The 13169-nt window shown below is 42.0% G+C and overlaps 2 protein-coding genes across 4 annotated transcripts in view; one reads left to right on the forward strand and one right to left on the reverse strand.

The window, feature by feature from the left end:
* Positions 1-2548, reverse strand: part of LOC119967731 (katanin p60 ATPase-containing subunit A1-like) — a 35875-nt gene extending 33327 nt beyond the window's left edge. For 2 of the 3 annotated variants that reach the window (XM_038800619.1, XM_038800617.1), the window contains exon 1: positions 2379-2548. The gene's annotated coding sequence lies outside the window, so the exon portion shown is untranslated. The remainder of the gene's footprint in view (positions 1-2378) is intronic. The other variant, XM_038800618.1, reaches the window with a different exon arrangement.
* Positions 2549-2584: 36 nt separating this feature from the next.
* Positions 2585-13169, forward strand: part of ppil4 (peptidylprolyl isomerase (cyclophilin)-like 4) — a 49227-nt gene continuing 38642 nt past the window's right edge. Inside the window, exons 1-3 of the mRNA XM_038800616.1 lie at positions 2585-2742; positions 5406-5473; positions 7458-7522. Coding sequence (XP_038656544.1) covers positions 2673-2742; positions 5406-5473; positions 7458-7522 — 203 coding nt within the window. The 5' untranslated portion in view covers positions 2585-2672. The remainder of the gene's footprint in view (positions 2743-5405; positions 5474-7457; positions 7523-13169) is intronic.

Here is a 13169-nt window from a genome sequence, read left to right on the forward strand (position 1 = left end):
GGATGAGGGGGGATCTTATAGAAACATATAAAATTATGAAGGGAATAGATAGGATAGATGCGGGCAGGTTGTTTCCACTGGCAGGTGAAAGCAGAACTAGGGGGCATAGCCTCAAAATAAGTAGATTTAGGACTGAGTTTAGGAGGAACTTCTTCACCCAAATGGTTGTGAATCTATGGAATTCCTTGCCCAGTGAAGCAGTTGAGGCTCCTTCATTTTTAAAAAAAATTTAGATTACCCAATTATTTTTTCCAATTAAGGGGCAATTTAGCGTGGCCAATCCACCTACTCTGCACATTTTTGGGCTGTGGGGGCGAAACCCATGCAGACACGGGGAGAATGTGCAAACTCCATACAGACAGTGACCCAGAGCCGGGATCGAACCTGGGACCTCAGCGCCGTGAGGCGGTTGTGCTAACCACTAGGCCACCGTGCTGCCCTTTGAGGCTCCTTCATTAAATGTTTTTAAGGTAAAGATAGATAGTTTTTTGAAGAATAAAGGGATTAAGGGTTATGGTGTTCAGGCCGGAAAGTGGAGCTGAGCCCACAAAAATCAGCCATGATCTCATTGATTGGTGGAGCAGGCTCGAGGGGCCAGATGGCTTACTCCAGCTCCTAGTTCTTATGTACTGTTCTTATATGCAAATTATGCAGGTCTATGCAAATTTCATTGTTGATGTACTTAGATATAAATTTCTTCCTTCACATCATTTTCAACTACCAAACATCAGAGCTTCAACAGGAATATGTGGAATAATTTAAGTTATTATTTGTAGTTTCTCATTTTATAAAGACACCTCTACCTCCATTGTTAAGTTGTACTTGTTCATATTTACCTTACCCTTCTTCAGTTTGCTTCATTTCTGAACCAGGATATCACACTGATTCAGACTAGGGCAGTTGGCACACCATCACTTTCTTCCCCCAAAGCCTATTCTTACCATCTGAAAACTCCTCCTCATCTCAGCTTTGATGTTCTGTTGGTCGATGACAACTACACACTTCTATTCACTCCATTAACATTGAACCATGATTTAAATTTTCTTACCATCTCTTCTTTTCTCTCTATGAATCTCTCCTTTTTATATAATAATCTTTAATAATGACAAGTAGGCCACATTAACGCTGCAATAAAGTTACACCACACTCCGGCATCTGTTCGGGTACACGGAGGGGAAATTCAGAATGTCCAAATTACACAAGCACGTGTTTCGGGACTTGTGGGAGGACACCAGAGCACCTGGAGGAAACCCATGCAGACACAGTGACCCAAGCCGGGGATCGAGCCTAGGACCCTGCTAACCACTGTGCTACCGTGCCACCCACTGCCTGAAAACACAGAAATTACCAAATGATGACTCTCCACAAACAAAGATACTTGCATTGGTACATGTTTGCCTTTGGTGCTATTACTGCCCAGCTTACCTCTCCTCAGTGCCATTCTTCTCAAATTGATCTCTTTCCTGCTTCAACTTTGCAATTGTCATTTTAGTAGTCACACCTCCAGTACCCTCACAAGTTCTTTCACAGGGCCTCCTTAAACACTTTGCCATCTCATCCACAGGCAGTTCTCCAGCTGTCCTTTATTATTTTGTTGCAATTCTTTTTACAATAAGTTTTCTCATATACTTCTCTCCGATCTGGATACCTTTCGTCCTCAGAATAGGCTATGATTCTCGAACACTTGTTGGCACCAGCATACTACTGCACAAATAAACGACCACCTCAACACTTAAAAATCAAATAACTACCTCGACCCTGCACACTGTTGATGCCTTGTCTACATCTCGTTTCTGTAATACTTTTTTCTGCTTCTTCCCTACTCTTCAGTATTCCCTTCCTCACTGAGGCAGCCACACATCTGTCATTCTGTTGCCTGTATCACTTTGTATAACTTTCTGATGAAAGGTCAGCGACCTGTTTTCCCCTCTCTTCAGAGGTGTTGTCTGACCTGGCGGGTGTTTTCATGCAGTCTGTATGTCTGCCTCACCTTACCAGGAACACCTAGAGGAGAGTGGATGTCAGCAAGGATTGAGTCAGTGACAAAGAAAGGAGTTTGTAATGGGGAAACGGATCACTGCCTTTTGCTTGGGAGTAAATACTGGAGGTGCTCACTGTCCTGATGCAAGAAGTGGGTTGCCACCCTCCTCTCTCTCGCCATTGAAAAAAAAATACAATGCAGACAACTAAATAAAACCCTGTAATTTTACAGGGCATAGAAATGAAAAAAAAGTACAAGCTGCGAGAGGAAGGGGGAGTCGGAAGGGAGCGCGCGAGGTTGGTGAGTTTGACTAACTTTTCCGGGGTCACACACACGAAAACATTTGATTATGTTCTAACAAGATACAGCTAATCTAACCACGGGGAGTGGGAGATACCTTTTGCGGCCGAACACACCGCTGCGGAGCCGGTTAGCAGATTCAGCCGCGAAGAGCGACCGCCACTAGAAGCTTCTGGAGGCGGCACGACGACCGGGAGGGCGCAGGCGCGGGGACGATGGGGGTGTGCTGGAGGTGGGGCACAGGCGCGGGGACCGGGTCTGTATGCGAGAGCGCAGGCGCAGGAGCCGGGAGCAGGTGAGGGCCACGCCCTGTGCCGCTGGAGCTCGGGTCAGGCCCCGACGTCGGGCTACGCTTCACTTGGCAGCCATTTTGCGTCACGCCGAAAAGAAAATGGCGGTGCTGTTGGAAACGACGCTGGGCGATTTGGTGATCGATTTGTATACGGAGGAGAGGCCTCGAGGTTAGTAGTAACACGGGACTCGGGAAAGCAGTTCTCGGTGTCACCCTCTTCGTTCTAGTTAGCCTATTACACATATCTGCAAAAATATATGGTTAATGTGAAGGAAAGGGGATTAAATCTTTTCTCAGCGATCTAATAAGAAAACTTTGCATTTCTATCGCTTTTTCCACGACGTCTCAAAACACTTTGCAGTAAATAAAGTACTTTTTGAAGTGTCATACTGTTCTCGTGTAGGAAACCTGGCAGCAAATTTACAAACAGTGAGTTTATCCCGCAAACAACTATATCTTTTGGCGATTTTGATTTGGTTTATTGTCACAGGTACTGGGGTACTGTGAAAAGTATTGGGCCGCGTACAGTCTGGACAGATTGTTCCATACATGAAAAAACATAGGACATACATAAATACACAATGTAAATATATAGACACAGGCATCGGGTGAAGCATACAGGAGTGTAGTACTAGTAGAGAATATGTGTGAAGAGATCAGTTCAGTCTGTAAGAGGGTCATTCAGGAGTCTGGTAACAGTGGGGAAGAAACTGTTTTGAACCTGTTAGTGCACGTTCTCAGACTTTTGTATCTCCTGCCCGATGGAGATTGGAAGAGAGAATAACTCGGGTGGGAGGGGTCTTTGATTATGCTGCCCACTTTCCCAAGTCAGCGGGAGGTGTAGATAGTCAATGGATGGAAGGCGGTTTTGCATGATGGACTGGGCTGTGTTCACGACTCTCTGTACTTTCTTATGGTCTTGGTTGAGACATAATATAAATATAAATAAAATGCTCAATTCAAATAAAATGCCATCTATATACAATGGCTTGGATGATGGGAACAAATGTATGGTTGCTAAATTTGCTGATGACTCAAAGAAAGGGTATACAATTGTGAAGAAGGTATAAGGAGCATGCAAGGGGATATGGATAAGTTAACTGAGTGCTGGATAGGTTAACTGAGTGGACAGATGGAGTATAATGTGGGAAAATAAAAACTTGTTCACTTTGGTAGGAAGAATAGCAACATATTTAACTGGAGAGATTGTAGAATTCTGAGGTACTGAGGGATCTAGATGTCTTGGTACATGAATCACAAAAGTTAGTATGCAGGTACAGCAAGTGGTTAGAAAAGCAAATGGAATTCTGGTGTTGCAAGGGGAATAGAATATAAAATAAATGATTTTCTACAGTTGTACAGGGTGTTGGTGATACTAGTTTACAGTTTTGGTCTGCTTATTTAAGAAAGGACACAATTTCATGAGGAGCAGTTTCAAAGAAGGTTCACTCGGCTGATTCCTGGGACCGGATGGTTATTTAATGAGGAAAGATTGGGTCTGTAACCAGTGAAGTTTAGAAGAATGAGAGTTTATCTTATCAAAACATGTAAAATCTTGAGGGGATTTGACAGAACAGATACTGAAACATTGTTTCCTTGTGAAAGAGACTGGAACTAGGAGACACGGTTTAGAGAGATGAGGAGAATTTTTTCTCGGAGGGTCAAGAGTTTATGAAAGTCTCCTCCCCAGAGACGGGTGGAGGCATAGTCGTTGATTATTCTTAAGGCAGAGCTAAATAGATTATTGACTAACAAGGGTGCCAAAGAGTATGGGGAGGGATTGGGTAGGGGGTAGGCAGGAAAGTATTTAGGCCACAAGGATCACAATCAAATTAGCCATGATTTTATCGAATGGCAGAGCAGGCTCGAGGGGTCAAATGGTGGTCTCCTTCTTCTAATGCATATGTTTGTAGGGCACTGAGGAAAACGCTCCTGTTATTCAAAATAGCAGTCACTTTTACATCTACCTGAGAGGGCAGACAGGGACACGGTTTGACACCTCATCTGATAGATGGCATCTGTAATAATTCAGCACTCCCTCAGCAATGTGCTGCAATGTCAGTCTGGAATTTGTACTCCAGTCTCTGGAATGGGACTTGAACTCAACCCCCTGACTCCAAGACAAGAGGGTGATACTAATTGGACTAGAGCTCTGTATTAAAAAGCACTGGAGAGTTCTGCTTTTTTTAAAATTGAATTGGCTCCGAATACTTTTACACTAGCGACCATGATTAAAGTTGTCCTTGATGGCATTGTGATTCCCTTGAAGCTTAATCATGCAGTAAAAAAACTTAGCTGCAGGGGCAACACATGGCGCAATGGTTAGCACTGGGTCTGCGGTACTGAGGATCTGGGTTTGAATCCCGGCCCTGGGTCACTGTCCGTGTGGTGTTTGCACATTCTCTCTGTGTCTGTGTGGGTTTCACCCCCACAACCCAAAGATGTGCAGGGTAGATTGGCCACACTAAATTGCCCCTCAATTAGAAAAAAAAATAATTGGGTACTCTAAATTTATTTTTTAAAAACTTAGCTGCTTAGATTTCTGTTGTGTTGCTTATGTGGAGACCATGTCTTAGTGGAGGGGGAAAGAAAGGTCAATACAAAGCAAGAAAAGTGAGTTGGTAAAAAGCGTGATCACAGAAAGGTTTTGAGGAAGCTTTTGAAAACAAGGAGGGGAGGGAAACCAGAGAAGTGAGTCCTGTGGGTGATGGAACAATCACAATAAAAAGAGAAATGCTGAAGCAACAATAACAATCTTGTGTTATGTCCTATTTAATCTGAAAAGATTTTTGGGGTTACGTTTTACATAAATTATGTCTTTTTTGTTTGTAGCCTGTTTGAATTTTCTGAAGCTTTGTAAGATCAAGTATTACAACTACTGCCTCATCCACAATGTTCAGGTGAGTTTCCAATCGTTTTCAATATCTTTAAACTTTGTTAGTTCTCCTGAAATGAAAAAGGCAAAGAAAATCGTCTTCAGGTTGTTCGGCTCTGCTATTTTGTGATTATGTTATGTAATTTGAAAAGACTTGGAGAATGACGTGGGCGATGTACTGGAATTTCAATATTAAGATTTCAGTGTGTGAAATTACCGAACCTTGTGAACTATACAATTTGACAAAGTATAGATGCGAGTGACACATGCTCTGTCCACTTTGTGGCGAACACTTAGTCACATTTAAAATCTTTTGTATTGTGTTTGGCAAGAACATTTTGAACCACGTAAAAAAAGATGGTTGCCTTGGTGAAGAACAGGATGGGTGGCAGATCAAGCTGCGAACAGATCGTTACATTTAGGAACGCCATAGACCAGAACCTAGAGTACCAGTAGCAACTTGTTATCAACTTCACTGAAGGCTTTTGATAACATCCATTGACAGTTCTAGTAAATCACAAGACAGTATGGCATCCTGTCATGAAATAGTAACATCTTCAAAGCTTATACCATGACTCCAGATGTGTGACACCACCAGCATGGGCGCCATGGACTCCATAATCACAGGAGTATGGCAAAGTTGCATGCGTTCCCCAATAGATTGACATCCACACAAGAATCTAAAAAGCAACATCCATCCTCCAGCAATTTTACATGGTCAGGACATCCATCAACACGACCATGAAGCCGCAGTGCCACATGTCCATGGTAGTACCAACTGCAGTCTATGCTGGATAGATGTGGAAGAGAACAGCAGATGTGTCACAAGTTGGAGGTTTTTCACTAGTGTTATCTATATAAGATCCTGTGCATCACATGGAGAAGTGGTTCAGAGAGCTAGTCAGAATTGCCTGGGGACATCATGATAAAAAGACGACTGAGAATAGCTGGATGCATATTTCACATCTCAATTGTATGCTCTGCCAAAGTGACAGTAGAATTGAATGCACCAGATGGAAAATAAAGACGGGCCTGGGCAAAGAATACCTGGCAAAGTACAGTTATGGGGGGGCCGCCTTCAAGAGCGGGGCACCACTTTAGATGGAGTGAAAGGCATTACGATCAGCTGGTTTTGGAGTCTTGCAGCCCATTATCCTGCATGGTACCAGAGGGTCTAAGTATACATTGCCTGTTCTCAAATCTATCTTTGATTGCTTCCTTGTATCGCTCAACACCCACAACCCGTTTCCCTACTTCAGTATAATTTTCTCCCTGAATCGACCCTGAAAAAGCATTTGCCCCAACTTGTTTAAAATTGTACTCCTAAATTCCCAACTGCTTAGTCTTTAGGCCCCATTTGCTACGATACCTCTACAGTGGTTGATTTGCACAAGTCCTGCCGTACTGTCTTGTACGTCTTGCAATGTCCTTGTTATATCCTGGTTGTTTCCTTCCATATGGTCTTCATTTTTGCCACGTTAAGTACAAGGGGTGAAAACATGAGCATACATGGTGCACTGACTTAGCCATTGCCAATCTGGCTTGACCACATCAAGTATACCAAGTCTTTTATCATTCTGCCAAAACTGCACATTACTCAAGTCATCCTGGAGAGCATCCTGGAGAGCAAAGATAACTCCCAGGTTCCTATTCACTGTTGCCAACTGCAATTCAACCACTCTCTGCTTCCTCCATTTGCTCACCTCTAACGAGTGTTCGTGGATTTCTTCATCAAAAGAAAGAAAATCCATTCAGCTGCCTCTGCTGTTGGGTTGCTCAGGTGCAGAGTATCAGAAAATGTGCACAGAACAATAAAAAAAACAATAAAATAACTTTTTTAATTCAGGAAGTTAAAGGAAAAGGTGAAATTTTGAGGTCTGGAGTAAATTCAGTTGGTGAGGATATTGACATGAATTGACATTTTTCAGTTTAATTTTGATTTTTAAAAAAAGTATATATTACTTTCTTACTGTAAACACCTGGTCACTTTTTATTTTGTTTTGTAACAGAGGGGCTTTGTTATACAGACTGGCGACCCAACTGGAAGTGGTCGTGGAGGAGAATCTATTTTTTGGTTGGTACCCCTTAAGTATTTTAATTAAGCCAGTGGCTGGATCATATTTCTGAATAAACTGTTACTTGGGCAATTAGCCAGAATCCTGCTCAATCAGCATTTCTTGCAGTTTAAATCCAATAAAATGTCAGTAGCTTCATTGCTACTTTACTGCAGGTAACATACTTATCTTTGGTTATGGGGTTTGAGCTCAATCCAGGCACGCTATATTACCTGACGTTCCTGTGTTTTTAAAAATTCATTTGCGGAATGTGGGAGTCCCTGGCTAGACTAGCATTTCTTGCCCATCCCTAATTGTCCTTGATATGGTGGTGGTGAGCTGCCTTCTTGAACCGCTGCAGGCCCTGAGGTTTAGGTAGCCCCACAATGCTGTTGGGAAGGGAGTTCCAGGATTTTGACACCGCAACAGTGAAGGAACGGCAATATATTTTCAAGTCAGGATAGTGAGTGACTTGGAGAGGAACTTCCAGGTGGTGTTCACATGTATTTGCTGCCCTTGTCCTTCTAGACGGTAGTGGTTGTGGGTTTGGAAGGTACTGCCAAAGGAAGTTTGGTGAAGTCCTGCAGTGCATCTTGTGGAATGGTACACACTGCTGCACTGCTTGTCGGTGGTGGGGGATTGAATAGTTGAGGAAGGAGTAGTAATCAAGGCAATTAAGGAAGTATCCTATTATTTGAGGTACCCTCTTTCAAGTGATTAGTTATCAAGCACTGTCTGCCAATGTTGGACATAAAAGATACCACAGCACTATAAAAAAAAGATGAGTTCTTCTGGTGTCTTGCCCAACAATTTATCTGTCAGACAGCTTATATAGCTCTTTTAACACATCAAGATGCCCTGACCACTTCACAGGAGTGTCAAGCTAAAAGCGGAAGAATTGGATGTTAATCTCACTGCAGTTTATGGAGTCTTGTGTGCAAATTGGCTGCCAAGTAACTATACTTCAGAATAATTGAACTGCAAATAAATAAAAATTCCAAATGGGGATGTCTGGCAATTATATAAATAGATTCCTAAAGTTAGGTGGGCACCTGGTCAATGATGTCAAGAACGAACTATGGCAAATTTAATCCAGAATAGAGCATACAACCTCTCTAAGATTGTACACAAATATATTTCCTCATTCTTTAAGGTTCTGAAAGTTTTTTAAAATTTTTTTATTATTTTTAATTTTTAAAAAAATTTAGAGTACCCAGTTCATTTTTTCCAATTAAGGGGCAATTTAGCATGACCAATCCACCTAGCCTGCACATCTTTGGATTGTGTGGACAAAACTCACGCAAACACGGGGAGAATGTGCAAACTCCACATTCCCAGTGACCCAGAATTGAGATCAAACCTGGGACCTCTGCACCGTGACGCAGCAGGGCTAACCCACTGCGCCACCGTGTTGCCTAAGGTTCTGTAAGTTACATGAACCTTTATTCGGATTTTTGACAATGCAAAAATTGCAATCAGGCTGTAGTTTCAGTGTAAAGAAAATGATTTATTAAGTAAGAAAGCAAACTTCACAATCAGGCTGTAGTTTACAAGGTCTTTACCCTTTGGAACAGTTTGGGCATTGGTGGACGCTAGTTTTGGTCTGGCTTCTTCCTTCTGTTTCTTTTTTTTTTGCAAAAATATACTTTATTCATAACGTATCTGAAAGAACATTACAAACATTTCACAATGACCATCACAAAGTGCAACAATATTCGGCTTCTCAGCATATATCATGTTGCACTCTGAGGTGCTTCAATACAATTGTGATTATTATCATATTGACTGTACACATTCAATGTAAGTCATAAAGTCCGAGGGGGTTCTATACAATTCCCAGCCCCTCAGTTCATTATGGCTGAAAGGTCTTGGACAGCGACCTTCCCCCATTGTAGCAGCTGCACCAAGCTTTAGTGCATCCCTCAGTGCATAGTCCTGGACTTTGGAATGTGCCAGTCTGCAATGCTCGGTCGGGGACAATTTTTGGAAGACTATTTTTGCAAGTTTTGCTCAGACCAAGTTGAAGATCATCACCGAGTTGATGATCTTCCAGAAATAGCAGATACTTGTCTCTGCGTGCATGCCTGGCAATAGCCCATAGAGCATAGAATCCTGCGTCATGGAGCTGCGTGGGGCGAACCTCAACAAAAACCCACTTAATCTCTCCAGATCTTTTTTGCAAAGGTACGTTCCATAAGGAAGCGGACAACGGTCTCTTTGCCACCACAGTCACTTCTATCCGCTTTCTTCTATGAACCTGTACAACTGTGTACTTTTGGAAACCCCTTTTTATTCCTCTCTAGCTCTGGTATCCAGGATTTCTCCTACCATATTTGGTAAAAGCAATTGACTCGCATCATCCATACCACAATCAATATGATCAATACACCATTCAGTGTTACAGCAATAAACTAGCAATACTCCATTTCCGATTACATCAATGAACCACCGATACGCCATTCATGGTTACCCAATAGACCATTGAAATGCCAATTATGTTTACATCAATTAGACCATCGATATAACCATTCACAGTTGCATCAATGCACCATCAATAGTTACATAAGAACTCCGAGCAGAATGAGGCAATTCAGCCCCTCAAGCTTGCGCCGCCATTCTTTACGATCATGGCTGATCTTATCTTGACCACGACTCCACTTTCCTGACTGTTAGCCATAACCCTTCAACTCATTGCTAATTAAAAATCTGTCGATGACTTAAGTTTACTCAATGTCCCAATATTCACTGCATTCTGGGGTAGTGAATCCATAGATTCCCGACCCTTTTGAGAGAAGTAATTTCTCCTCGTCTCTGTTCTAAATCTGCTACCCCTTATCCTAAAACTGATCTCGTTCTAGATTACCCTACTAGAGGAAACATTGGCACTGTTCCTTTAGCTATAAATGCCAAAATTCAATTTGCCTTATTTATTGCCTTGCTTATTCATGCACGAGAACACCCAGATCCCTCTACTCCGAAGTGTCTCTCTATTTAGACAATAAATTGCCTTTCTATTTTTCTGTCCAAAATGGATAACCTCACGTCATCCACGTTAAACTCCTCTGCCTTATTTTGGCCCACTCGCCTAACCTATCCATATTATTTTAGTGTCACCTGCAAATTTGGCTATAGTACCTTCTATCCCTGCATCCAAGTCATTAATATATAATGTAAGTAGTCCTGAACTAAAGTTAACAATTTAATAAGATGATTTGGAGTCTAAATTGTTGATTGGTAACACAATTGCAACCAATTTGACAATACGATCAAAATATGCAAACAGCCTAGTCATTTTGGAACATAGGACATAAGAACATTGGAATTAGGAGCAGAAGTAGGCAATTCAGCTCTTCGAGCCTGCTCCGCTATTCAATCAGATCATGGCTGATCTCTTCCTGGTTTCAAAGCCACCTCCCCACCTATTCCCCATATCATTTTAACCTGTTTTTAATCAGAAATATATCGTTCTCTCTTGAAACCATTTAGTGATTCGGATTCCACCGCACTATGGGGCAGCGAGTTCCACAAATTCGCCACTCTCTGCGAGAAGTAATGCCTCCTCATCTCAGTTTTAAATCTACCGCCTCTCAACCTATATCTGTGACCTCTTGTTCTAGATTGCCCCACAAGGAGGACATTTGGTCTACATTTACTTTATCGATCCCTTTTTAGTATTTTATATACCTCAATCAAATCCCCTCTCATCCTTCTAAACTCCAGCAAGTACAAGCCCAAACAGTTTAATTTCTCCTCATACGTCAACCCCTTAATCCCTGAATCAATCTGGTGATGAACCCCCTCTAAACTGCTTCCAATGACACCACATCCTTCCTCAAATAAGGAGACCAAAACAGGACACGGTACTCCAGATGTGGTCTCACCAACACCCAATACAATTGCAACAATACTTCTCTACTTTTATACTCCAGTCCTTCTGCAATAAATGCTAACATTTCATTTGCCTTTCTCATTACATTTTGTACCTGCATACCAACTTTCTGTGATTCATGAACAAAGACACCCAGATCCCTCTGGCCAGGTGCATTTTGAATCTGCTTCAGATAATTGGCCTGACTATTTTTTTGGCCAAAGTGGATAACCTCACATGTATCCACATTAAACCCCATCTGCCAAATTTTGGCCCGTTCTTGCCTATCTATATCCGTCTGTAAACTCTTTATCTCTTCACTGCCTACTTTCTCGCCTATTTTAGTATCCAAAATTTTGCTATGTTACACTTTGCCCCTGCTTGTAGATCATTTATATAGATTGTAAACAATTAAGGTCCAAGGACTGAACCCTACGGCACCCCACTAGTAACAGTTCACCAACCAGAGAAGGGCCCATTTAACCCAACCCTCTGCTTTCAGTCAGTCAGCCAATCCTCAATCCAATCTAGTATTCTATCCTCCACTCCCTGCAAACTCACATTCTGGATCAATCTTTTATGTGGCACCTAGAAATAGCAGATCCATAGGTTCCCCATTTCCACCTTGCTGGTTACGCCTGCAAAGAACTCGAACAAGTTTGCCAAGCATGACTTGCCCTTTAAAAAACCATGTTGACAGTGGTGGATTGAGCTTTGTCCTTCCTAATGTTCAGTCATCTCCTCTTTAATGATTGATTCCAGCAACTCCCCACCACAGAAGTAAAGCTCACCATTCTTTAGTTTCCTACTTTTTGCCTCTCTCCCTTTTTGAATAGGGGAGTTACATTAGCGTGTTTCCAACCCACCTTTCCAGAATCCAAGGAATTGTGAAATATCATAACCAATGCATCCACTATCTCTGCTGCCACCTCCTTTTATACCCTAAGGTTCAGGCCATCAGGCCCCGGAGACTTTAATCCTATTAGTTTTTTCAGTGCCTGTTCCCTCGTTATGGTTATTGCACTAAGTTCCTCTGCACTAACTGCTGTTCTTCGAAAATTTTTATTATCCTCTACCGTGAAGACAGAAGCAAAATATTGGTTCAGTGCCTCTGCCATCTCTGTGTTCCCCATTATTACCTATCATCCTCTTAAGGGAAACATTTACTTTAGCTATTCTCTTCCTCTTTTATTGAAGCTCTTGGTATCAGTGTTTGTTTCCTGCTCGTTTCCTTTCGTAGTTCATTTTGAATCGTCCTTTTCCTGTCTCTTATTTTTAAACTCTACATTTCACACTTATTATCATTGTAAACAGTTTTGATTTTCATTTAATCATTCCATATTGGTCTAACTTCTTACCCTTTGTTTCTATAAATATCTAGTTTCATACAACATGTTACCTCAAATATAAAATATAGTACCTAAAAATTATTGTACATGGAAAAGTATATAAAACTACATATTTCTTACTATTTGTGGACTACCATCAAGCTTATCTGATATCTTTGGTAAACCCAAACCATCTGATTGTCCACTTCCAATTAAATAACACTGCAGAATTTAATGTGATCCTCTTGTACTACTATACGGGCGGCACGGTAATACATTGGTTAGCAGTGTGGCCTCACAGCGCCAGGGTCGCAGGTTCGATTCCCGGATTGGGTCACTGTGCGGAGTCTGCACATTCTCCCCGTGTCTGCGTGGGTTTCCTCCGGGTGCTCCGGTTTCCTCCCACGGGTCCTGAAAGACTGTTTCGGTAATTGTGCTGTTAGGTGAATTGGACATTCTGAATTCTCCCTC

Source organism: Scyliorhinus canicula, chromosome 6 (assembly GCF_902713615.1).
Source record: "Scyliorhinus canicula chromosome 6, sScyCan1.1, whole genome shotgun sequence".
NCBI lineage: Eukaryota > Metazoa > Chordata > Chondrichthyes > Carcharhiniformes > Scyliorhinidae > Scyliorhinus > Scyliorhinus canicula.